The sequence below is a fragment of the Lonchura striata genome, chromosome 6 (genome assembly GCF_046129695.1).
Source record: "Lonchura striata isolate bLonStr1 chromosome 6, bLonStr1.mat, whole genome shotgun sequence".
Classification (NCBI taxonomy): Eukaryota; Metazoa; Chordata; class Aves; order Passeriformes; family Estrildidae; genus Lonchura; species Lonchura striata.
In genome coordinates, this window is record NC_134608.1 from 67,796,561 (window position 1) to 67,823,023 (window position 26,463).

Genomic DNA, 26,463 nt, shown 5'->3' on the forward strand with positions numbered 1-26,463 from the left:
CCCTGCTTTCGGGCGCCAGTTGTTAGAGGAAAATGCCGCGGGAGACAAGACTCATGATATCATGATCATCAAGTCTCAGTTTATTGTAACAGATTACATAGTTTATATATGTTCGTTAATTAGCTCATACATATTGCAAAAGCCAAGCTCATGATTGGTTGCTATGTGACTTGTACTATTATCTTAAAAGTATCTTTATGATCGATACATGCCTGTCCGGCTGGCCTTGCAGTTGGAACAGCTTAGTACCCCTTTGTTCTTCTCTATCTACTTCTACATACCAAGCAGTTTCAATATCCTGCTTTCTGCACACCATCTACTCTTCAGGGCCATGCGAACTTTGCAGCAGTCACGTAGCCCTCCCTATTTGGATTAATTTTACAGTATCCTGTCCCCTGTTGTACAACCATTCCTCTGTCGGGCTCTCTTCAAGTGGAGCATACATAAATGTATCTTTTCCCTCAGTTTCTCATTCCCAAAGCCTTTCTAAAACAATGGGGCATACATGAATGTATCCTTTTCCTCAGTTTACCATTCCCAAGGCCTTTCCAAAACCTTCCTCCATGCTACCATGCCAGCATGATAGCTACATTTTCTCTCCAATTTTTCCACTCCTGGCACAGCTATGAAGTGCCAACCTGCAGGTGGGAGCACACCTGATATCCTGCAGGATTCTCCTGTGGGCTGGAGCCCCACGGGGCAGCACCACCATGAACAATTCCTTTTCCCATTGCAGTAGTCTCCTTTGGTGTGGAAAAGACAGAAAGAAAGGAGAATTCCTGCCTTCCCCTCTCTCAGGGCTGCAGAAGTTCTCAAACTTCCTTCCTGCTGCTCCCACAGAGAGAATGCTGGCCTAGGGACTCTCTGCGGTTGGATTTTGGGCACGGGAGGAGGGAGACACTTGGTTGTCCTTGTGGACACAAGAAATGGGCCAACATCCAGTCCCAAATATTTGTGTGGGATTTGTCATACTTCAGTGATTCCTTTTTAGTTTTGGAAAGCAGAGAAGAGGAGGAGAGGGCCTAGGAAAGGAACAATCCTTCTGTAGCCCCTGCCAGGAGGGGACAGCCGGGGGGTCGGGCTCTGCTCCAGGAACAGGGAGAGGAGGAGAGGGAACGGCCGCAGGCTGGGCCAGGGCAGGCTCAGCTGGGACAGCAGCAGGAATTTCCCCATGGAAAGGGTGCTCAGGCCCTGGCAGGGGCTGCCCAGGGAGCTTTGGAATGCCCATCCCTGCAGGTGTCCCCTGGAGGTGGCACTGAGTGCTCTGGGCTGGAGACAAGGTGGGCATGGGGCCCAGCTGGGACTCCCTGGGCTGGGAGGGCTTTTCCAGCCCCGGGGATCCTGGGGTTTGTGAGAGAGTTCTCCCAGCAGAAAGAAAAGCCAGTCCCGGAGAAAGGCCCTGCCCTGGAGCAGCAGAGGAGCAGCCCCGAGGCTGGAGGAGCCAGGAGCGGGCTCCAGGCACGGCTGCTCAGCCCTGAGCCCTGTGGGGCTGCCCAGCAGCAGCAGCAGCAGAGCCCCAGAGCTGCACTGCTGCTGCGCTGCTGCTGCGCTGCTTTGGGCTCTGTGGCTGCCCAGCCCCGTGCAGCTGCTGCCGCAGGGATGTGCCAGGAGCAGCACAGAGCTGCTGCTGCTGCCTCAGCTGGGGCTGCAGCGGGGGAACCCCTCCCGCCCGGCCCGGGGCTGCTGGAGGCAGGCAGGGCTGCAGGAACAGCCCCGGCCCGGCTCCCCGGCCACGGGCAGCGGCAGAGCGGGGCTCTGCTGCCTTGGCTGTGCTGGCGGCACAGCCCTGCTGCAAAGGGATGCCCGGCACAGCTCTCTGCCAGCCGGGCTCAGCCTGCGCCTCCCGTTTGCCTGCAGAGAGCAGCGACAGCCCTGCCCCGCCGGCCCGGCCGGGAACTCTCCCGCTGCCGCCGGCGCTGAGCCCGCGCTGCTCGCAGGGCGCTCCGTGCCACGGGCTGGGACAATACATCGGCACCTCGGGGAGACAGGACACGCAATCTGGGCACTCTGCTCCTGTGCCTTGCACACTTTATTAGAAACACACAGATTCTTCAATCACGGGAACAGCGTGAGGACATTAGAATGCATTGTGATTACAACACACGGTACATTAATGTTTTTATTTCATAACTGTTATAGAAATATACAATATGTAATAAAAATCAATTAATTGCTAGTTTTCCTTATTCTTTCAATATTCTCTTCACTTTTCTATTCTTATTCTTCTTATTGTTCTTCTTTTCCTACTCTTTACTATTCTTCTTCTTCTTTGCTACTTCTATGTATTTTTATATTCTTACTCTTATTCCTATTCTTCTTCTTCTACATATTTTGAAATTCTTATTCCTATTCCTATACTTTTTGTTCTGCATATATTGAAATTCCTATTCCTAGTACACTTCTTCTTCTAAGTATTTCTAAATTCTTATGACTATATTTCATCTATCTATTCTAAAATAAACGTTCTATGTCTTGTCTTTTTAGTCTTCATCTTTGTCTTCTTCCTCGTTGCTGTCTTCCTCATCTTCTTCATCCTGTTTGTCTTCGTCTTCTTCACTGTCTTTGTCTTCTTCATCTGCTATGTCGTCTTTGTCCTCTTTTTCTGTGTCTTTGTCTTCATCTTTGTCTTTGTCTTCTTTGCCGTTGTCTTGGAGCAGTTTGTGCTCAGAGTCAGTTCCAGGAGCCTCTGCTTTGTGCCCCAGAAATGGTTGCTGCACCTTCCAGCCTGGGGCCGGGTGTGTGCGGGGCAGGGATGGGGGAGCTTTGGGCTCTTCGGGTGGGCATTTTCCAAGCCCCACTGCCCAGGCCTTCGTGGCTCTGCCTGGTTGGGTTTTGCTTGGCTTGCTTGGCCCATCCAAAGGCTTTTCTCTTCCCTGGCTTGGAGGAGCTGCAGCAGCAATCTCTGAGCCCCTCGAGCCGAACTGGACAGCTGCTGCTCCGACACAGAGGAGCGGGACTGGAAGGAGCGGTCATCTTCATCTTCTTCCTGTTCTTCACCTTCCTTCTCCTCATCTTCTTCACCTTTCTCTGTGTCTCTTTCAGTCCTCAGTGCGTGGCCTGAGGCAGGGACAGCGGAACAGCCCCCCAGCGCCCGCAGCGCCCGCCTGAAGCGGGAGGGACGTTTCCTGGGGGCAGCCGGCTGCCCGCGAAGGACCTGGGCTCCCAGCCGGGCAGGCCGGGGGCTGGGGGGGCTGTGCGGGGCAGGCGCCGGCCCTCGGCTGCACGGCTCCTGTGCCGGGCACTCAGCCCAGGCCTCCCGAGGGACGGGCACTGCGAGCCCTTCTGACACAAAAACTTTCCACTTGTCCACATTCTTTTCTTTGTCCTGTTCTGGGGGCAGCTCCAGGAGGCTCACATCGTCCCACTCGTCATCCTCTGGGTACAAGGGCTTGGCCAAGATCACATGCTTGGGCCAGTTCTCCTGCACGAGCCCCATGTTGCTGTCGTTTTCCCAGTTGGAGAGTCCTGAGGGTCTGCTGCCATTCCCTCTGGAAACGTTTTGGCCAACGTATTCTTCCCAGTCTGAAATTTCTGCATAGCTGATGACATCTCCTCCGGACAGCACTTGCTCAATGCATTCTTCCCAGTCCGAGGGGTCTTGGGAGCTGCTGACTTCTCCCTGGGACAGGTCTTGGTCCAAATATTTTTCCCAGTCAAAGTGTTGGTGGTAACTCGTGACATCCCTGTGGGGCAGATCTTCCTCCATGCATTCTTCACAGTAGGTTGCTTCCTGGGACAGCTCAGGGTCTCCAACCAGGAAAGGCTCCATGTCATGCAAGAATTGCCAACTTTTGTTTTCCTCATCGGAGCCGTCCAGCCTCTCCTGCACTGCCAGCCCTGACCCCACTGCTGCCTCCTCAGCAGCTCCGGACGGGGCAGCACCTCCCGGCTCGGCCTCCGTGGGACTGCCTGGGGCAGGGGAGGCGTCGGGCACGGCAGGGGCTGCCTCTGCTGCCACCTCTGTGCCCACGGGGCTGGCAGAGCTGGGCCCCTCTGGGGGAAGAGCCGTGCTGTCCACGGGACTAAGCTTGATGGCCAATTCCACTTTGGACTGCCCCTCAGCAGTCGGCCTGTACCCTGAAGAGACCATGATGTCCTCGACTGCAGAGGACAGCTTCTCCTCTCTTGTGCTGTCCCCTTCAGAGACCTCAATGTCCTCTTCCACTGGGGACAGCTCCTCATCACTTGTGCTGTCCTCCGGAATAGATTTGATGTCCTCTTCCACTGAGGACAGCTCCTGGTGACTCATGCTCTCCTCTGGAATGTTCTCTATGTCTTCTTCCACTGAGGACAGCTCCTGGTCACTCATGCTGTCCTCTGGAATGTTCTCAATGGCCTCTTCCACTGAGGACAGCTCCTGGTCACTTGTGCTCTCTTCTGGAGCAACCTCGATGTCTTCTTCCACTGAGGACAGCTCCTGGTCACTTGTGCCATCCTCTGGAGCAACCTCGATGGCCTCTTCCACAGAGGACAGCTCTGGGTCACTTGTGCTGTCCCATGGAATATCTTCAATTGCCTCTTCCACTGAGGACAGCTCAGGGTCACTTGTGCTGTCCCATGCAACATCATCACTTGCCTCTTCCACTAAGGACAGCTCCTGGTCTCTTGTGCTGTCCTCTGGAATGTTCTCAATGGCCTCTTCCACGGAGGACAGCTCCTGCTCATTTCTGCTGTCCTCTGGAACAACCTCGATGTCCTCTTCCACTGAGGACAGCTCCTTCTCTCTTGTGCTGTCCTCTGGAATGCCCTCAAGGGACTCTTTCACTGGGGACAGCTCCTGGTCACTTGCGCTGTCCCATGGGATGGCCTCAATTGCCTCTTCCACTGAGGACAGCTCTGGGTCAGTGTTGCTGTCCCCTGGAGGGAGCTCGATGGCCTCTTCGACCTGGGACAGCTCCTCGTCACTGGATGAGGAACAAGTCTGGGTGTTCTTCTCCTCCTTTACTGAGCCCAGTGGGTTCTCCAAAGAACTGGAGCTGACATCGTCGTCCCAAGGGAGCAGCTCTTGGTTTCCCAAATCTTCCCCTTGGGACAGGAGAGGCTCAGGGGCCTCCTCGTCCTCCTCAGCAGCTCCAGCCGGGGCAGCAGCTGCCGGCTCGGCCTCCGTGGGACTCTGCAGGGAAGGAGAGGCGCTGGTCAGGGCAGGCACTGCCTCTGCTGCCACCTCTGTGCCCACGGGGCTGGCAGAGCTGGGCCACTCTGGGGGACAAGGCTGAGGCTCCTCGTCCCTCCCTGGGCACAAGGGTCTGTCCCAGATCTCAGAGCTGATGTTGTGTCCCCATTGGGACAGCTCCTGCCTGCTCACATCTTCCTCCCTTTGGGACAGCTTTCGCTCACTCACATCGTCCCACCGGGGCAGCTCTTGGGCTGCAGCGTCTGGTCCTTGGCACAGCTCCCTGACACTGCTGTCTCTCACTTGGGACAATTCCAGCTCTCTCCTGTCTTCCCATTGGGACATGTGGGAGTGTACACCTTGTCCCCATGCTGAGAGGTCTTGATACCTCTCACCTTCCCTCCGGGAATGCTCTTGGGCATCATGCCCTTGGGAATCCTCTGGGACACGCAGATCTCTCTGCAGGGACAGCTCGTGGCACCTCTCGTCCTCTCCCCATCCCATCTCCTGCCGCTCACTCACATCTATTTCCCACTGGGAAATCTCTTGGGTTGTCACACGTTCTTCCCTCTCCCACCCCTCTTGGTACATCTCACTGTCCTCCTCCCACTGGGACAGCTCCTGAGCTCTGATGGTTTCTTCCCATTCATTGAGCTCTTGGTGTGTCCCCCCTCTGGACTGGGAAACTTCCCAAACTCCCACACGTACCTGGCCTTGGTACAGCTCTTGGCTGCTCCTGGCTCCTTGCTGGGACACTTCTTGGTCTCCTGGAACTCCTCTCTGGTGGGTCTCATCCACATCTTCTCTCCGGGAAAGTTCACGGTCCATCTCAGCAAAGGGCCTCTCCTCCTCCTCAGTCTGTGACAGTGGCAGGACTGAGCTGCCACTGCCCCTGACCACGGCTCGCTGGTGGCTTCCAGCCAGCTGGGCAAGGTGCTGCGGGACTGGGAGGTGGAGTTGGCTTTGTCCTCGTCGCTGTCTCTGTCTGTCGCTGTTGGCCGCTGTCGCTGTCGGCGTCTGGCGCAGACAGAGCCAGGGAGCTGCGTCCTCCTCAGAGAGCGGCTCTCCTGGGACTGGGCACCCCAGGGCTCTGCGCCCCTTGGAGACCCTCAGCCCGGGCGGGGCTCCCTGATGTCACAAGGGTCTCTGGCCACCATCACGTCCCACATCACAAAGGGCCGTGACACCATGTGCCGTGTCACAAAGGGCCACCCCTGGCACCCCAATAGCACTGGAGCAGACAGGAACCTGTTGGGGTTTATGTTTATTTCATTAAGTTATTGTTAAATGGTTCATTCTGTTATCCCCCCACGCTTTCACCAAGTTGTTTTTTTTCCCTATGTTGCACAATCCCTTTAATGGTGTCCCTCAATTATTCCCCTCCCTTTGTCCCAGTCCCTTCCCTACCTGTCCAGGCAACCCTGCCACTTTTTCCTGAATGTTCCCTGCCACTCAGCCCCTGGGCCACTCCCTGATTGAGATCCTGTCGTGGTTTGATGTGGAAAAAGAATTTCATTGGAAAGAAGAGGTCAGTTTGGATATTGACCACTTGAAGGTGGACATGCCTCTGAGAACACAGAGGGGTTAAAAGCAGAATTCCCAGGAGAACTCTCTCTTTTTATTAATTATCTAGACGGTGGGAACCGATTATGGTCCATGTTCTGTCTCACTGTACTTTGTTAAAGTTAGGTGGTGAGATTCTGAATGTTTTAAAATGTCTTCATTTTAAATTTTGTGTGTGTGTTTTTTTTTTTTTCTTTCTTTTTTTATTTTATAGTAGTATAATAGTAGTGGCTTAATAAAGTTTTTCCCTTGTTATTAAGCTTCAGTCTGCTTTGCTCTGTTCTCAACCGCATTGTGATTACAACATAATGTAGAGTAATGTTTTTAATTCATAACTGTGAAAGAAATATACAATATGTAATAAAAATCAATTAATTGCTAGTTTTCCTTATTCCTTCAATTTTCTCTTCACTTTTCTATTCTTATTCTTCTTATGGTTCTTCTTTTCCTACTCTTTACTATTCTTCTTCTTCTTTGCTACTTCTATGTATTTTTATATTCTTATTCCTATTCCTATTCTTCTTCTACATATTTTGAAATTCTTATTCCTATTCCTATACTTTTTGTTCTGCATATATTGAAATTCCTATTCCTAGTACTCTTCTAAGTATTTATAAATTCTTATTACTATACTTCTTCTATCTATTCTTAAATAATCATTCTATGTCTTGTCTTTTTAGTCTTCATCTTTGTCTTCTTCCTCTTTGCTGTCTTCATCTTCTTCATCCTATTTGTCTTCACCTTCTTCATTGTCTTCATCTTCTTCACAGTCTTCATCTTCTTCATCTGCTATGTCGTCTTTGTCCTCTTTTTCTGTGTCTTTGTCTTCATCTTTGTCTTTGTCGTCTTTGCCATTGTCCTGGAGCGGTTTGTGCTCAGAGTCTGTTCCAGGAGCCTCTGCTTTGTGCCCCAGAAGTGGTTGCTGCACCTTCCAGCCTGGGGCCGGGTGTGTGCGGGGCAGGGATGGGGGAGCTTTGGGCTCTTTGGGTGGGCATTTTCCAAGCCCCACTGCCCAGGCCTTCGTGGCTCTGCCTGGTTGGGTTTTGCTTGGCTTGCTTGGCCCATCCAAAGGCTTTTCTCTTCCCTGGCTTGGAGGAGCTGCAGCAGCAATCTCTGAGCCCCTCGAGCCGAACAGGACAGCTGCTGCTCCAACACAGAGGAGCGGGATTGGAAGGAGCGGTCATCTTCATCTTCCTCCTGTTCTTCACCTTCCTTCTCCTCATCTTCTTCACCTTTCTCTGTGTCTCTTTCAGTCCTCAGTGCGTGGCCTGAGGCAGGGACAGCGGAACAGCCCCCGCAGCGCCCGCAGCGCCCGCCTGAAGCGGGAGGGACGTTTCCTGGGGGCAGCCGGCTGCCCGCGGAGGGCCTGGGCTCCCAGCCGGGCAGGCCGGGGGCTGGGGGGGCTGTGCGGGGCAGGCGCCAGCCCTCGGCTGCACGGCTCCTGTGCCGGGCACTCAGCCCAGGCCTCCTGAGGGACGGGCACTGCGAGCCCCTCTGACACAAAAACTTTCCACTTGTCCACATTCTTTTCTTTGTCCTGTTCTGGGGGCAGCTCCAGGAGGCTCACATCGTCCCACTCATCATCCTCTGTGTACAAGGGCTTGGCCAAGATCACATGCTTGGGCCAGTTCTCCTGCACGAGCCCCGTGTTGCTGTCGTTTTCCCAGTTGGAGAGTCCTGAGGGTCTGCTGCCATTCCCTCTGGAAACGTTTTGGCCAATGTATTCTTCACAGTCTGAAATTTCTGCATAGCTGATGACATCTCCTCCGGACAGCACTTGCTCAATGCATTCTTCCCAGTCCGAGGGGTCTTGGGAGCTGCTGACTTCTCTCTGGGACAGGTCTTGGTCCAAGTATTTTTCCCAGTGAAAGTGTTGGTGGTAACTCGTGACATCCCTGTGGGGCAGATCTTCCTCCGTGAATTCTTCACGGTAGGGCGCTTCCTGGGACAGCTCAGGGTCTCCAACCAGGAAAGGCTCCATGTCATGCAAGAATTGCCAACTTTTGTTTTCCTCATCGGAGCCGTCCAGCCTCTCCTGCACTGCCAGCCCTGACCCCACTGCTGCCTCCTCAGCAGCTCCGGATGGGGCAGCACCTCCCGGCTCGGCCTCCGTGGGACTGCCTGGGGCAGGGGAGGCGTCGGGCACGGCAGGGGCTGCCTCTGCTGCCACCTCTGTGCCCACGGGGCTGGCAGAGCTGGGCCCCTCTGGGGGAAGAGCCGTGCTGTCCACGGGACTAAGCTTGATGGCCACTTCCACTTTGGACTGCCCCTCAGCACTCAGGCTGTACCCTGAAGAGAGCATGATGTCCTCGACTGCAGGGGACAGCTTCTCCTCTCTTGTGCTGTCCCCTTCAGAGACCTCAATGTCCTCTTCCACTGGGGACAGCTCCTGGTCAATCTCACTGTCCTCTGGAATATTCTCGATGGCCTCTTCCACTGAGGACAGCTCCTGGTCACTCTCACAGTCCTCTGGAATGTTCTCTATGTCTTCTTCCACTGAGGACAGCTCCTGGTCACTCATGCTGTCCTCTGGAATGTTCTCTATGTCTTCTTCCACTGAGGACAGCTCCTGGTCACTCTCACTGTCCTCTGGAATGTTCTCGATGGCCTCTTCCACTGAGGACAGCTTCTGGTCACTTGCGCTCTCTTCTGGAGCAACCTCGATGTCTTCTTCCACTGAGGACAGCTCCTGGTCACTTGTGCCATCCTCTGGAGCAACCTCGATGGCCTCTTCCACTGAGGACAGCTCCTGATCACTTGTGCTGTCCTCTGGAATGTTCTCAATGGCCTCTTCCACTGGGGACAACTCCTTGGCACTTGTACCATCCTTTGGAAAAATCTTGATGGTTTTGTCCACTGAGGACAGCTCCTGGTCGCTTGTGCTGTCCTCTGGAATGTCCTCGAGGGCCTCTTCCACGGAGGACAGCTCTGGGTCACTTGTGCTGTCCCATGGAATATCTTCAATTGCCTCTTCCACTGAGGACAGCTCTGGGTCACTTGTGCTGTCCCATGCAAAATCATCACTTGCCTCTTCCACTAAGGACAGCTCCTGGTCTCTTGTGCTGTCCTCTGGAATGTTCTCAATGGCCTCTTCCACGGAGGACAGCTCCTGCTCATTTCTGCTGTCCTCTGGAACAACCTCGATGTCCTCTTCCACTGAGGACAGCTCCTTCTCTCTTGTGCTGTCCTCTGGAATGCCCTCAAGGGACTCTTTCACTGGGGACAGCTCCTGGTCACTTGCGCTGTCCCATGGGATGGCCTCAATTGCCTCTTCCACTGAGGACAGCTCTGGGTCAGTGTTGCTGTTCCCTGGAGGGAGCTCGATGGCCTCTTCAACCTGGGACAGCTCCTCGTCACTGGATGAGGAACAAGTCTGGGTGTTCTTCTCCTCCTTTACTGAGCCCAGTGGGTTCTCCAAAGAACTGGAGCTGACATCGTCGTCCCAAGGGAGCAGCTCTTGGTTTCCCAAATCTTCCCCTTGGGACAGGAGAGGCTCAGGGGCCTCCTCGTCCTCCTCAGCAGCTCCAGCCGGGGCAGCAGCTGCCGGCTCGGCCTCCGTGGGACTCTGCAGGGAAGGAGAGGCGCTGGTCAGGGCAGGCACTGCCTCTGCTGCCACCTCTGTGCCCACGGGGCTGGCAGAGCTGGGCCACTCTGGGGGACAAGGCTGAGGCTCCTCGTCCCTCCCTGGGCACAAGGGTCTGTCCCAGATCTCAGAGCTGATGTTGTGTCCCCATTGGGACAGCTCCTGCCTGCTCACATCTTCCTCCCTTTGGGACAGCTTTCGCTCACTCACATCGTCCCACCGGGGCAGCTCTTGGGCTGCAGCGTCTGGTCCTTGGCACAGCTCCCTGACACTGCTGTCTCTCACTTGGGACAATTCCAGCTCTCTCCTGTCTTCCCATTGGGACATGTGGGAGTGTACACCTTGTCCCCATGCTGAGAGGTCTTGATACCTCTCACCTTCCCTCCGGGAATGCTCTTGGGCATCATGCCCTTGGGAATCCTCTGGGACACGCAGATCTCTCTGCAGGGACAGCTCGTGGCACCTCTCGTCCTCTCCCCATCCCATCTCCTGCCGCTCACTCACATCTATTTCCCACTGGGAAATCTCTTGGGTTGTCACACGTTCTTCCCTCTCCCACCCCTCTTGGTACATCTCACTGTCCTCCTCCCACTGGGACAGCTCCTGAGCTCTGATGGTTTCTTCCCATTCATTGAGCTCTTGGTGTGTCCCCCCTCTGGACTGGGAAACTTCCCAAACTCCCACACGTACCTGGCCTTGGTACAGCTCTTGGCTGCTCCTGGCTCCTTGCTGGGACACTTCTTGGTCTCCTGGAACTCCTCTCTGGTGGGTCTCATCCACATCTTCTCTCCGGGAAAGTTCACGGTCCATCTCAGCAAAGGGCCTCTCCTCCTCCTCAGTCTGTGACAGTGGCAGGACTGAGCTGCCACTGCCCCTGACCACGGCTCGCTGGTGGCTTCCAGCCAGCTGGGCAAGGTGCTGCGGGACTGGGAGGTGGAGTTGGCTTTCTTCTCGTTGCTGTCTCTGTCTGTCGCTGTCGGCCGCTGTTGCTGTCGGCGTCTGGCGCAGACAGAGCCAGGGAGCTGCGTCCTCCTCAGAGAGCGGCTCTCCTGGGACTGGGCACCCCAGGGCTCTGCGCCCCTTGGGGACCCTCAGCCCAGGCGGGGCTCCCTGATGTCACAAGGGTCTCCGGCCGCCATCATGACCCACATCACAAAGGGCCGTGACACCATGTTCCGTATTTTAAAGGGCCACCCCTGGCACCCCAACGGCACTGGAGCAGACAGGAACCTGTTGGGGTTTATGTTTATTTCATTAAGTTATTGTTAACTGGTTCATTCTGTTATCCCGCCACGTTTTCCTCAAGTCGTTTTTTTTCCCCAACGTTGTACACTCTCTTTTATGCCTTCGCTCAAGTTATTCCCCTCCCTTTGTCCCAGTCCCTTCCCTACCTGTCCAGGCAACTCTGCCATTTTATCCTGACTGTTCCCTGCCACTCAGCCCCTTAGCCAACCCCTGATTGAAACACCCACTTGGAAATCCCCTAATCCAGGATGCCCCATTGGCCCCTGTGCCTTTCCCGATCCTGATGGTCCCACTGTGTTGATATAATCGTCTCACTCCTGCCCTGAGGATTCCCTGTTGCTTCGCTGTTTCTGCCCACCGCCTGACTTGGATCTGAGCAAAACCCTTTGCAAACGAGGGTGAGTGGCTCTTTTTTATCCCTCTCTCTGCACCTCGAATAAACTTTCCCAGTGGAAGCTGAAGGCATAGAGGCTCCTCCTTCCTCCCTGGCCTGGTCCCTGCCGTGGCTGTAACAGCGTGCAGGGCAGAGCTTGCAGCTCTGCAGGTTCAGCCGTGGGCAAAGCCCAGTCCCCAGCTGTTGGCCGGTCCCGCCGTGGCTGCCGGAGCGCACAGAGCCAGCCTGGGTTCCGGGGGCTCGGGAAGGAGCTGGCCGGGAGCATCCCCGGAGCGGTGTCCTGGCGGGCCATTCTGTGCCCCGAGCCCTGCGAGGCTTTGGCCCCGCTGGCCCACGGCAGCCCAGCCCCGCAGTGCCGAGCCCTGGCCGTGCGGGCTGCGCTGCCCAGGGCACGAGGAATTGGCCGCACGGCCGTGCCGGGGGCTCGTGGGCAGCGGCTCCAGGAGCCGCAGCAGCCCGGGGAGCAGCGGTGTCCCTCAGGGCTGTGCCCGGGCCCCGGGGCTCGGCCCTGCCCGCAGCAGCGGCACCCGGGGGCAGCGAGCGCGGCCTCGGCGGCCAGGCAGGGCACGGGCAGCCGAGCGGGGCAGGGGCAGCCCCGAGGCCGGGGCCGTGCCCGGGCACCGGGCCGAGCTGGAGAAGCGGCACCGCCAGAGCCTCCTGCGCTGCCGCCGGGCCGGGGCCCGGCCGCTGCCCCCGGCCCGGGGCAGGGCCCGAGGCAGCGGCTCCTGCGGCTCTCCCCTCGCCCCTGCGGCGCCAGGGCACAGCGGCCGGGCCGGGGCTCGCTCCCTGCTGCCGGCCGGGCACTGCCGAGGGCTCCCCGCCCGCCGGGGCCGGGGCCGGGCGCTGAGGGAGCGGCGCCGCCATCGCTTCCGCCCTCAGGGGCTCTGAGGGGAGCGCGGCTCCCGCCAGCCCCGCTCCGCCCGCACGGGCAGCGCAAACCTGGAGCACAAAGACACACAGCGCTGCCATTGTGTCCGTGCCCTTCCAATGCACCCGCACAGCGGCCCCGGGGCTGCGCTCGGCCACGGCAGCAGCGCTCCAGGGCCGAGCTCTGTGGGATGTGACACTAAACCCACAGGCTTTAGTCTTCTTGGGAGAGAGAAATGAATGTTTCAGTCTCCTTGGGATAGAAAACCGCTTTTGATTGCACTGTTCTGTCGTACACTGGTGTGAAAAAAATCATAAACACTAAACTGGCATAATTAGAGGTCCCTGTGGGTCAAAAGTCATAAACAAATAGTTAGCAACATCTCTACTAACAAAAGATTCAATAAAAGAAAAAGCTAGGCTATCAAAAATTTTCGCAGTCTTGTCACCTGTTGCTCTTGTCTTTTACAATGTTTAAATTTGTTTCCTGTGATCTTTTTTATTTTGGGCACAATGAAGCAAAACTGAGCAGCATCAGGGAAAAACCCACAGCTGGGTCCAAGGCTTCAGAATGGTTGTGGAACTCCCGGAGGACTCGCACGCTTCAGCCATGCACAAAAGCTCCTCTCCTTTCCGAGGCTGCACGGCAGCACACGGGGAGTAAAATCAGAGTTCTTCCTGATTTCCTACACTTGCCCTCCATCATTTATCCAGCACCTTCTCCAAGTGCAGGTAGTGAGAGGAGACAGATCAAGTGTGGTTCTGGATAATCTGTTTTCTTGTTGCTTCTCTTTGGACCGCCACTTGTTGCTTTTGAGGGTTCCTCACTGCTGTCCCCCGTCCCTCCCCAGCCCCCCGGGACCCTCCGGCTAGCTGTCCCCTCCGGGGCCGGGGTTTTCCGCGGTCCCACTGCCCTGGGCTTACCAGGCAGCATCTGGGTTAGCACGGTCCGAGCGGCAGCGTTGCCTCAGTTGCCACTAGGATTCGAGATAAAGAGACCAAGAGAGACCAATGGTATGCTTGTCCAGATAGATTGTATTGCCTGAACGGTAGCAGGGACCAAAGGCCCTGGGCTATTGCCCAGATACAGTTTTATGCAGCAAAATTAAGAAATAAGGTCTAAACAATAGAGACAGTGTTCAGCTAAGGCACATCAGAACCACCCCAGGGGCCAGGTCCAATGGGAGCTGCTCAGGGGTGGGGAGAAGGGGGTCTACAGAGGAATGCTGAAGCGGGACTTTCCCGAGACAGTGGAGCATACATAAATGTATCTTTTACCTCAGTTTCTCATTCCTAAAGCCTTTCTAAAACAATGGGGCATACATGAATGTATCCTTTTCCTCAGTTTACCATTCCCAAGGCCTTTCCAAAACCTTCCTCCATGCTACCATGCCAGCATGATAGCTACAATTCCCCCTTCTTTACTTATTAAGAAGAACAGTGCCTTGGGAAAAGGTAAACTGTGGCTCTTAAACTGCAGTGTCTTTCTGCTTGTCGTCTTCCCACCAATCGCTTTCCGTGTCGGCAGCAGCGATGAAAACCGGTGCAGAAGCCTTCAGCTTCGAGGTGATGACCTTGGAGATGATTCGCTTCAGAATCCCGAATGCTAACAGAACTAAAAACAATGCAACTAGAAAGTAAAGGATGTCTTTTAAAAGAATCACTGCCTCATTTTCTTGCTTCACACTCCCAATGAGGCTTGTCATTTCCTGAATGGACGAGTGGACACTCTGACCTTTAGATGACAGATCAAAACAACACAACCCATCAAATTCTTTACATCCATGACCATGTGCCAACAGCAGGAAATCAATAGCTGCCCTATTCTGGAGGGTAGCCTTTCTGGTTATTTCCTCGTCTTCTAGGAGGTCACTCAGGGCTGCTGATGTTAAATTTGCCTGCTTGGTCACCCAGCATTCTAGATTGCCTAATTCACTCAATGCTTTGGCTGCCACAACCCATGGTAAAAACACAGAGATGGCAACTCTTTTGGATTTTGCCCAATGGTAAATTTCCGCATCACAATGTTCATCAAATTGACTCGCACTCCGCTTAGTAATTTTTTTCTCACCTTTTGCTTGCCCAATTGGAATTTGGGTCATGTTGGGGGAAGCAAGGGTCAGATGCCCAAAAGTGCATGGACCTCCAATAAGACGAGAGGGGATTCCTGGGTATGCTCTGTCCCCACAGATAAGAAACATTCCCTTGTCCAGCTTGCGTGGATGGAAATCAGTGGTGGATGCAAATTTCAGCTTGTAGACAGCTGTGCCCCATTGACCTGCTCTGAATTCTACCTTGTACTGTTTGACATGCTCATATAATTTTACTTCTTTGGTTGGGGAAAAATCAAATTGAATGCAAAATTCAGCTTTTGCAGAGCCTAGGAGTTCTAATTCCTGGGGCTCTCCCTTGGCAGTGGGCAAATGTGAGACCCATCCTTGCCACAAAATGAGGGGGTTTCGCACTGGTGCTTTAATTTGTCCTGCACCTTTAGGTATTTTATTTTCGTTCACCTGCTTTTGCAAATGGACCAGATCAATTGGGAACTCATCCTCCTTACTTGGCACCCCTATTAAACATGTGGACATTGGATTTTCTGCTGAGGCAGTGGACAAACACATATGATCCTGTTGCAAGGCTTGGGCTAGCGTGACCCATACATTTTTCTTGGGCTGTGGAACAATCCATGCATCCACTGTGGAAGGGTAGATGGCCATTCCCTGGAACCAAACGATGAGCAGGAATGTGGAAATTGACATTCTGCTAGTCTGAAAGAAAGATAAAATCATACAACAAAGTGAACTAACTCTGAAAAAGATACAATTTGCTCTGCCAGTATAAAGGAAAAAGATTCCCCACCCTCCCACTTTCCCCCCTTGTTGAGGAGGCCCTGCGGACCCTGGAGTCCTCGGGGTTGCTGCTACTGCAGCAACCACCCTTTCCCGTGGCTTTATCACTGAGTCCTCTGTCATCAGCACAGCTTTCCTGGTGCACTCCTCGATGAGCTGATCGAGTGTGGGGGGAGGCGATGATGGAAGGGCCAGGATGACTCGCTGACAGGCTTCATTTGCATTTGCAGTGACAAGTTCTAATGTATGTTGGTCTTGGAGCTCTGGATTTTGCACCCTCTTTTCCACAGAGGCTCGCACTCGATCCACAAAATCCATGAATGGTTCTGCAACAGACTGCTTCAAAGCGGTATAAGAAACAACAGGTTCTTTAAAAGGCATGTTAAAAAATGCATGTTCTGCTGCATCCCTGGACAGGTCCAACACTGCTCTGGGGATGCTTGCTTTTCAGCTTGGCTCCAATCACCCTCACCCACTAGATGTTCTAAAGTGATTTCCTCATCCTCTATATCTGTGGAATGGCTTGGACTTTGCAAAATCTCTGGGAGGAGATGTCCTGCAATCCTTTTCCAGGTTCTTTCCCACAATCTAAACTCAGACTGAGGGAGCAAGCAACTGAAAAGACGTTTCAAGTCAGCAGGGACATATGTTTTGGAGCTTAGAGTAGCTTTTAAAATGCTCTTAAAAAATTCACTTCTTTCCCCAAACTTACACTTTGTTTTGCAAAGTTCCCTAATACTATCATACGAAAGGGGCTCCCATTTGGCGTTCTGTCCCCTGGCATTATAGATCACAGGGGCCAGGAACGCAGGGTCGGTGTCTCTGACCAGGTTCAGTCTCTGACCAGGTTTCCAGTCTCTGACCTGGTTCCTCGTGCTGACAGTCTCGGCGCTGCCGTTGTCAGGGAGACTGGGAGAGAGACAGGGAGAGGGGCTGACTTGTGTGGGAGTGGCCGCAGCCGGCGGGGCCATGTGGAGCGGAGCAGGGACAGGGGGTGGTGATGCAACTGCGAGAGGAGGAGCTGAGGGCTGGACTTCGGGCTGGAATGTGGGCTGGAATGCGGGCTGAACCATGGGCTGAATCGCCGCAAGGGCGGAGGCGTTGGGATCGGGGACGGGTGAAGGGAGGGGTGCGAGGGCTGGCACAGGGAGCACAGGGAACACCGCGTGGCCGCCTCCATCTTGCGGAGGCTGCACAGAGGGGGGGAGGGGGGGAGTGCAAAGCATGGATTTTCAGCTGCGGGAGCGAAAGCAGGAGATGGAGAAGGGTTAGAAACTAAATCTACATCTGCACGGTTAGTTTTCTCACCGCAGGGGGTGCGGGGGGACACAGGGGACGCAACGGGGCTCTTTTCTGCTCCCCGGGCGCCCTGAGTGTCTGCACTCTCTTTCACAACATCGTAAATGAACAAAAACATTCTCATAAAACCTTCTTTCACTGAGGGATCTCCTGCCTTTGTCAGCACTGCACCCACACGCTTCCAAAATCGTCTTTCTCTCACTACTTGCTCTGTTACCTCCGGAAAACTTACTGATAACCATCTGACAAACTCTTTCACAAGGCTCTTAGGAAATTTGACACCTGCACTCTGCAGGGGTTCCTGAACTTGTTTATAAATCTCTTTCTGCTGTGTAGTCAGCCTGACACCCATGGCTGGCTTCACAGCAAATCTCAACCAATTACTGCAGCAAACACAAAGTTCTAAAGCTACGACGGAGACTCCCGTCACGCCTGCGCGCTGTCGTGTCCCACCACGGGCACACAGGAGCCGATGTCTCCTGGCCGGGCCCCTGCCCCCCAGAAACTGAGACTCACCCACCGCCGTCCTTTAGACACCACTGCAGCAATGGTTCCCGAACCCCGGGCGGTCTCCCGGGTGTGGAGAGGTGCCGTCCGACCCGTGGCGACCTCGCCGGACAGAAATCGGCGTCTGTCTCCACGGCAACAGTCCTGCTGGGCTGTGTGGAGAGGCAAGTGCCTCACACCACCAGCGTGATCCCAGAGCTTCTCCCCACGGAGCTGACAGCCTGTGTGGCGGTTTATTCACACCGCTCTCCGCTCTGCAGCTCGCGGTGACACTGCAAAGTGTCTGGAAAAGCTCCTAGCCAGTGCACTGTCCACGACGGCTGGGGCAGACTTGCTCAAACCAGTGCAAAGCCCAACGTTGGTGCGCCACTTGTTGCTTCTCTTTCGACCGCCACTTTGCTCTCGGGGGTTCCTCGCCGCTGTCCCCCGCCCCTCCCCGGCCCCCCGGGACCCTCCGGCTAGCTGTCCCCTCCGGGGTCAGGGTTTTTCACGGTCCTGCTGCCCTGGGCTTACCAGGCAGCGTCTGGGTTAGCACGGTCCGAGCTGCGGCGCTGCCTCAGTCGCCGCTAGGGTTCAAGATAAAGAGACCAAGAGAGACCAATGGTATGCTTGTCCAGATAGATTGTATTGCCTGAAGCGTTGCAGGGACCAAAGGCCCTGGGCTATTGCCCAGATACAGTTTTATACAGCAAAATTAAGAGATAAGGTCTTAAACAATAGAGACAGTGTCCAGCTAAGGCACATCAGAACCACCCCAGGGGCCAGGTCCAATAGGAACTGCTCAGGGGTGGGGAGAAGGGGGTCTACAGAGGAATGCTGAAGCGGGACTTTCCCGAGACAGTGGAGCATACATAAATGTATCTTTTACCTCGGTTTACCATTCCCAAGGCCTTTCTAATACAATGGGGCATACATGAATGTATCCTTTTCCTCAGTTTACCATTCCCAAGGCCTTTCTAAAACAATCCTCCATGCTACCATGCCAGCATGACTGCTACACTTTCCTTCCAGTAAAAAAGAACCATCCTTCTTCTCAAGGTGTTTATGGTCAAAACTGAGATTCCTCTTCCTAAATTCCATATAGCCAAGGGTTCCTCCATGACAAAAGCTGCCAGGAAGAAGAGGTCTGGTTGGCTGAGACGCCCAGGAGCCACCTCTTTCTTCTTTGCCTTTGAAACACTGGGGCTCTGTGCTTTCCTTCCTATGGAAAAGAACCATCCTTGTCTATGCAGGAATGGGCGAAACTGGGATACAAACTCTGAAATACCCTATGTCCAGGGGTTGCTTTTAGACAGAGAGGTATGGCTAGCCCAGGACTCTGGTGGCCACCTTTCATCTGCCTCTGAAACACCGGTGTTCCGTGCTTTTCTTCCTTTGGAAAAGAACCGTCCTTCAACTCCAGATGTCCATGTCTGAAATTGGGATTCCATCTCTAAAATTCCCTATATCCAAGGATTACTCCCAAGCAAAATTTGCCAGTATTGTCAAGCCTGACTGGCCTTGGCCTCTGGTGGCTGCCCCTGCCACGCTGGGGCTCGGTTCTTTCCTTCCCATGGAGATCACTGTGACACTGTAGGCACCTCATGGAACCAAGGGGATCATTGTGGCACCACTGGAGCCCATGGAACCAAGGGGCCATGGTGACACCGCGGGGCTTCATGGACCCAGAGACCATTATGACTCTGTGGGGCTTGATGGAACCATGGAGACCATTCCGACCCTTCAGGGCCTGGTGTCACCAAGGGGGCATTGTGACACCTCAGGACCTCCTGGAAGCAAGGGACCATTGGGACACTGTGGGGCCCCATGGAAGCGAGGGAACATGGACCAGGTCTGGCTGGCTTGGCCTCCCAGGGGCCACCTGACAGGTCTGGCTGATGTTGGAGTGTCAAGGTCTGCCTCTCATCAGCTCCTGGAGCACTGGGGCTCCATTGTTTCCTTTGTATGGAAAAGAACCATTTGTCTTTTCGGATGCCCATTGCTGAAACTGACACTCTGCCTAAAATCTTTCCTATATTCAAGGGTATGTCTCAGAACAAAATCTGGCAGCTCTGGCTGGCCTTTGCCTCTGGTGGTCACTTCTCATCTGCCCCAAAAGCAGTGGAGTTCTGTTCCTTCATTCCTAAGGAAAAGAACTGGTCTTCATGTCCAGGGCCCATGGCCAAAATTAGAATTGGCCACCGAGCCCGGCCGGGCTCATGGAACCATCTGCAGCCCCGGGCAGATATTGACTCTGCCAGTGCTGCCATCCTCCCTCCAGTGAGAGAAAAGGACACAGAGCAGGCACACAGAGGAGCAACATGAACACACCGAGGGCAGGGAAGAGGAAGTTGAGTCCCAGATGGGAGGGATGAGGAGATGCCTTGATCTTGGGGCTGGAATCCTCTGGTAAAGCTATGGAGAAGGATGTCATTGATACATCAGACTCTTTTTTTCCCAATAAGGCATTGAAAAGTATGGGAAGATGATTTGTTCAGCAAAGGCTTCTGTGCTAAAGTAAGCAAATGTTGCAGTAGCTGTGATCCCATGATAAGTTTTAAAAGAAAGAGTGATGAGACCCTGTGCCTTCAGGGAGAGAAGGAGACCTCTGTTCCCAGAGATGAAGATGATTTCGGAAATAGAAGAAGAGAACCTTTGCTCTTAAACAGCTCATCTTGAAACTACAACCCCAGAAGTAGACATGGCCCATAAGCACAGCTGTGGGAAAAGCTGTGAAAAAATGGGAGGGACTTCATGATTACAGATTTTTCTAAGCAAATACTATTCATGGAAATTAAAAGCCATGAGATAACTGTTTTTTTGTGGAGAAGTCTCCATAGCATTAACAAGAGGAACTTCTCTCCCTAAGTGAAGTGAAGAAAGTCTGTTCTAAAGGTGGGAAAATGGAAAGAAAATTTTAGGGTTTGTCTCTTTACAGTGTCAGGTTGTATGGAGAGGGGGAGGGTTCTGAAAGTTTTGTTCTGTTTTTCATTACTCTTTCTTTCAGTTACTGTTAATAAATTTTTCTTTATAATCTTAAAATTTTGAGCTACTTTGCCTTTCTCCTAATCTTATCTCACAGCAGGAAAGGAATAAGTATATTCTAGTGTGTGCACTGGTAATTTGCCAACATCGAACCCACCACAGTGGCCGAGAAATATCAAATTGGTGAACCAAAATTGCTGCAGAAAACGTCCTTAAGAACTGCATTATAGCAGAGAGAAATCAAGGCAGAGCCATGGTTTGTCAGGACTGGCTTGACCCTAATGACCCACATGGTGCATTTGGAGATGAGCCCTGGAACCTCAGGGCCTGAAAGGAGATTGCACAAACCTTTCCAGGAGTCAGAGATAGAAGAAACACCCAAAATGTCACAAAGCATTAATGGGACCCAGTGAGGTCCATCCCCAACACAGGCTCCTCATGGACTCCTTGGAGGAGAGAACTGGAGGACAGGATGGCACAAAATCCTATCAGAGACTCAAAATGGCACAAAGAATTTTCAATGTGGAAAGGAAAATCCAAAGTACCTTACAAAAGTTCAGTATCTCAAAGCAATTTTGTGCCTCACTGAGTGTCAGTACAAAGCTCTCAAGGGACTCATTAAAGCAGATAATTGGGGCCATGATTGCACAAACCTCTCTCAGAGTCTGTAGCAAAAGGGAAACACCAAATACCTTATTAAAACTGAAGTACCTTGAAGCATTAATAAGGTGCACTGAGTATTTTTAATTACAAAGCTTCTCCAGGGACTAATTAAAGCAGATAATTGGAGGCCATGATTGCAGAAAGCTCTCAGAGACTCCAAGGCAAAAGCCAAACCAAAAGTCCTTTGAAAAACCTGCAGTCCCTGGGAGCATGGAGGAGCCCCCAGGGCCATTCCTGACCAAGGCTCCCCAGGGTCTCCTTCCAGCAGATCCTTGAGGCCACTGGGATGTGGGCTAGCGGGGGATGCTGAGGGCAGGACCAGGGGCTGACAGTGTCCAGCCTGGCTGGGGCTGTGCCAGGAGGCCCCAGGGCCTCAGGACAAGGTGTCTCCTCACATCCCTTGGTGGCACAGACCCTGCTGTGCCCCAGGGCACCAAGACTTGGCTTCTCTTTGTCCCCTCCTGGCATCAGTGCCTCCAGTTCTCTGCTCTGCCTGGGGCCTGGGGACACTTTCTCAGTCGTGTCCCTCAGTGGGACCCATTAAAAGTCCAAGAAACTTTGGAGCTGGATTCTGACTTGGAGTTCTGGAGAGGTTTCTGCAGCTCCCTCTCAGGGCCTGATGTTCAGGGCCTGAGCACAAAGCCCCAGAGGGTCATTAAAGTCCTTGTGCTGTGTCTGTGCTGCTGAGCTGGGCCGGGCTCCTGGCACAGAGGGTGATCCTGGTAACCAGGAAAAGCTTCAAAAGCACATTTCTCTTGCTGAGCAGCTCTTCTCCCAGCCCAGCAGGGCTGGGGCACTGCCTGCAGCCAGCCTGGGCACAGCACAGAGGCACAGAGAGCTTCAATCAGTCAGGGCTGGGAAGGAGCTGAGAAGTGCCTGGGGCAGAATCATTGCCAGCCCTTGGCACAGGAACCTCTGGCTGCAGGACAATGCAGCTGCAGCTCCTGGAGAGATCTCCTAAAGCTGGAACATGCCAATGCCCACAGACCCTGTGAGTACAACTCTGAGTATTTCTGGAGCAGGGAAGGTGAAATGCTCATGAAGCTCTGAAATGCTGAGGGCTTCTGATGAGTCACTGAATATTTCCAAGACAAGGATTTGATAAAAATTAGATTTCCAGAGATTTTTTATTCAGTTTCCTACTTTTTAAGTATGGCAGGGAGGGGAGATAAATATTAAAGGTTGATTATGAATTTTGACAAGTGCATGAGACATTAGAACTGTTATTTTAGTGATCAATAGGTTCACAGGATATCCCTAATATGCTTTCAGCCTCTCTGCCGATGGACAGCACCAGCATCACCTTTGCTGGAGCCATCAGGCTCAGTCTGCGCTGTCCTTTCTCCAAGCTGCAAACAGAACCTGCCCCAGCCAGTGCCCTGCAAACAGGCAGGGTTCTGTCAGGCCAGGGAGAGTGCACAGAGATTTGGGGTCTGGAAGTGCTGGCACAGAGAGATGAGGCACAGGGAAACACCTGCAGGAGGAAAATCTCCAGGAAGCAGAGAGAAGATCAGGGAAGGAGAGAAAAGAAAACCCAGAAATGCTGTGGCAGGGAGAGTTTAGAGATGTCCAGAGGATCCCCTCCAGTGCAGCCCCTCCCTCTGCACAAGCCCCCTCCCTCCTGTGCCCCAGCCAAGCCTCTGCCCTCAGGGCCGGGGCTCCAAGGCGTGCAGCCCCTCCTGTGCAGGCAGAGCTGCAGCAGAGCCGTGGGGCAGCTCTGCAGCCCCAGGCCCAGTTCCCTCTGCAGAGCACAGGGCTGGGAGCAGCTGCCCGGCACTGGGGGCTCTGGCAGGGGCACAGCTGGCTCAGGGTGACACAGCTGTCCCCAGTGCCCGGCTCTGGGCAATGCTGGCAGTGCAGCCAGGGAAGGACCTGCACCTCCCTTCATCCAGTGCCATCAGAAGGACACTTGGAAGTCTCCCTGAGATTTCAGTCCAAGCTGGGAGCTTCAATGCAGGGTGCAAAGCTGTCCTAGAGCATCTCTGAGAGGTAAGATTGATGGGGAAAGGCAGAACTGTTGTGACCCTGAAAATGCTGCTGGGTTGGTGAAATGAGCAATGTGAGCCCTTGCCTGCAAATATGGAGCTGGGCTGTGGTGCATCTATCTGCTCTGAGCTGTACCTGGAGGTTTTGAGGGAAAATGTGGGAAGCTGATCATCCTTCCCTGGGGAAAGGTTAAAGCCCAGAAAAATTCTGAACAGGTCAGAATGACAGAGCATATCCCCTCACTCTCCACTCATCACTTTGCCTCACAAACCTTGCTCTGTTCTCCCTGAGTGCAGCAGAAATGCTGAGGGTTTCTCATATCCAAGAATAGCAGGACAGATATAGGGGAGCTTATAAAGAAAACCCCAGAACTCATAAACACAAAAGTCTGTCCGTGTGTGTGACAGAGGAGTGTGTATGGGAAATGGCTTTGATTTTGGGTAAAGGTATCTTCTCTAACTCTTCACTGCCATTCGCCATGAACAGGTGTCCATGTGCAGCCACAGCAAATGTCCAACAGCAGCTCCATCAGCCACTTCCTCCTGCTGGCACTGGCAGACACGCGGCAGCTGCAGCTCCTGCACTTCTGCCTCTTCCTGGGCATCTCCCTGGCTGCCCTCCTGGGCAACGGCCTCATCATCAGCGCCGTAGCCTGCGGCCACCACCTGCACACGCCCATGTTCTTCTTCCTGCTCAACCTGGCCCTCAGCGACCTGGGCTCCATCTGCACCACTGTCCCCAAAGCCATGCACAATTCCCTCTGGGACACCAGGAACATCTCCTACACAGGATGTGCTGCACAGCTCTTTTTCTTTCTGTTCTTCCTTGGATCAGAGTATTTCCTGCTGACCATCATGTGCTATGACCGCTACATATCCATCTGCAAACCCCTGCACTACAGGACCCTCCTGGGCAGCAGAGCTTGTGCCCACATGGCAGCAGCTGCCTGGGCCAGTGCCTTTCTCAATGCTCTGCTGCACACAGCCAATACATTTTCCCTGCCCCTGTGCCATGGCAATGTCCTGGGCCAGTTCCTCTGTGAAATCCCACAGATCCTCAAGCTCTCCTGCTCCAAATCCTATGTCAGGGAACTGGGGTGTCTTGTGTTTTCTATCTTTTTAGCATTTGGCTGTTTTGTGTTCATTGTTTTCTCCTATGTGCAGATCTTCAGGGCTGTGCTGAGGATCCCCTCTGAGCAGGGACAGCACAAAGCTTTTTCCACCTGCCTCCCTCACCTGGCTGTGGTCTCCTTGTTTGTCAGCACTGTAATGTTTGCCTACCTGAAGCCTCCCTCCCTCTCCTCCCCATCTCTGGATCTGGCCCTTTCAGTTCTGTACTCGGTGGTGCCTCCAGCCCTGAACCCCCTCATCTACAGCCTGAGGAACCAGGAGCTCAAGGCTGCAGTGAGGAGACTGATGACTGGATGCTTTCAGGAACATTAAACTGACGGCTAATTTCTGCAAATCATTTGTAATAAAAGATGTCTTTGATATTTCTTGTTGGCTTTATTTTTCAGGTTCTTTTTCTTTAAGTTTTTCAGATTCTCCAGAAAGAAATGTCATGGTGTGTGCCAATTCTTATCTTGATTCTCTCCACTTTCCCTGTGACCACAGACTTCTTTCAGGGACTGCGCTCTTGGTGGCTTTCAAGGAACTAAAGGATCTCCCAGCAGAGTTTTCTGCAGAGATGCCTTTTTGTTGCCTTCTCTGGAGCTGCAGCAGCAATGTCTGTGTCCAGAGCTGGGGCAGATCAGGGCTGGCACAGCAGCTCTGCTCCTGCTGGCCACACCATTCCTGATCCAGGCCAGGAGCCATTGGCCTTCTTGGCCACCTGAGCACTCTGCTGGCTCATGTCCAGCCTGCTGTCCATCAGTCCCTGCAGGTCCCTTTCTGCCTGGCTGCTGTCCAGCCCCTCTGTCCCCAGCCTGTAGCGCTGCAGGGGTTGTTATGGCCAAAATGCAGGACCCAGCACTTGGACTTGTTAAACCTCACCTTGTTGGATTTGGGCCCTGGATCCAGCCTGTCCAGGGCCCTGTTCAGAGCCCTCCTACCCTCCAGCAGATCAACACTCACATCCAGCTTGGTGTCATCTGCCGAGATGTCCTTGGTTCCAAGGGGCCCCTCAGCGTCAAAATGTCCCTTTGGTTACACCAGGCCCTGCACTGTCACACTGGTCTCCTTCGTTCCATGGGTCCCAAAATGTGACAATGTTCTCCTTGGTTCCATGGGGTTCACAGTGTCACAATGTTCTCGTTGGTGCTGAAGTTTCACAGTGGCCCCTTAGTTCCATGGGGCTCCAGGGTGTCACAAAGGCCCCATGGTCCTATGAGGTCCCACACTGTCAGAATGCTCTCTGTGCTTCCACAAGTCCCCTTAGTGTCACAATGGACTTCTTGTTTCCACAAGGCCACACAGTGTCACAATGGTCTTCCAGATTCCCTGAGGCCCCAGAGTGTCACAGTGGCCCCCTGGTTACACAAGGTCCTGCAGTGTCACAATGTCCCCTTGGTTCCATGAGGCCCCGCAGTGTCAGAACAGCCCCTTGGTTCCCCTGGGCCCTGGACTCTCCCAATGCTCTCCTTGGTTTGGCAGTGTCACAGGGGTGAAACCCCTCGGTCACACGAGGCCCCGCAGTGTCACCATGGCCTCTGTGGTTCCACCAGGACCCAGTGTCACAGGGACTCCCTTGTTCCACTGGGCCCCAGAGCACCACAATGGAGCCCTGGTTCTATGGGGCTGCACAGTGTCACCATGGTCCTCTTAGTTCCATGAGGCCCTGCAGGGTCACAATGGCCCCAGAGTGTCCCAGTCATCACAGAATGACAGAATCAAATAGGTTGGAAAAGACCTTTGGGATCACCAAGTCCAGCCAATGTCCTAATACCACCTTGTCACCCAGACCATGCCACTGAGTGTCACTGGAGAGGGACAGTGACTCTGCCACCTCCCCCCTAGCCTGCCCATTCCAATGCCCACTCACCCTTTCTGTGAAGAACTTCTTCCTCTTGTCCAGCCTAAACCTCCCCTGGTGCAGCTGAAGGATGTGTCTTCTTGTCCTGCCCTCCAGCAGATCCACACTCACACCCAGCTTGGTGTCATCTCCAAATTTGGGGATGGTGGGCTCGATCCCCTCCCCCAGATCATCAGTGAAGATGTTAAACAGGACTGGGCCAAACACAGATCCCTGGGGACAGCACCAGGGACTGGACACCAGCTGGGTGCAGCACCATCCCCACCCCTCTCTGGGCCCAGCCTCCAGCCAGCTCTTCCATCTCCCAGCCAGGAGGGAACCTGCCCAAGCCGTGGGCTGCAGCTTTTCCAGGGAATGCTGTCAGAGACAGTGTCCAAGGCTCTGCTGAAGTCCAGATGGACACATCCACAGCCTTTCCCACATCCACAGGTGGGTCACCTGGTTATAAAAGGAGATCAGG

The 26,463-nt window shown here is 53.8% G+C and overlaps 2 protein-coding genes across 2 annotated transcripts in view; both read left to right on the top strand.

Moving 5' to 3' along the window:
- LOC144246559 (uncharacterized) overlaps positions 1 to 26,463 on the top strand; it is a 703,923-nt gene that overhangs the window by 586,079 nt on the left and 91,381 nt on the right. The window lies entirely within an intron of this gene.
- LOC144246431 (olfactory receptor 14J1-like) lies at positions 23,472 to 24,475 on the top strand. Its single transcript, XM_077783823.1, has one exon. The coding sequence runs from the start codon at positions 23,543 to 23,545 to the stop codon at positions 24,473 to 24,475; it is 933 nt and encodes a 310-aa protein (XP_077639949.1). The 5' UTR covers positions 23,472 to 23,542.

Bases quoted from the DNA above. Each gene is read 5' to 3' on its own strand.
- LOC144246431 (XM_077783823.1), top strand. From the start codon at position 23,543: ATGTCCAACAGCAGCTCCATCAGCCACTTCCTCCTGCTGGCACTGGCA.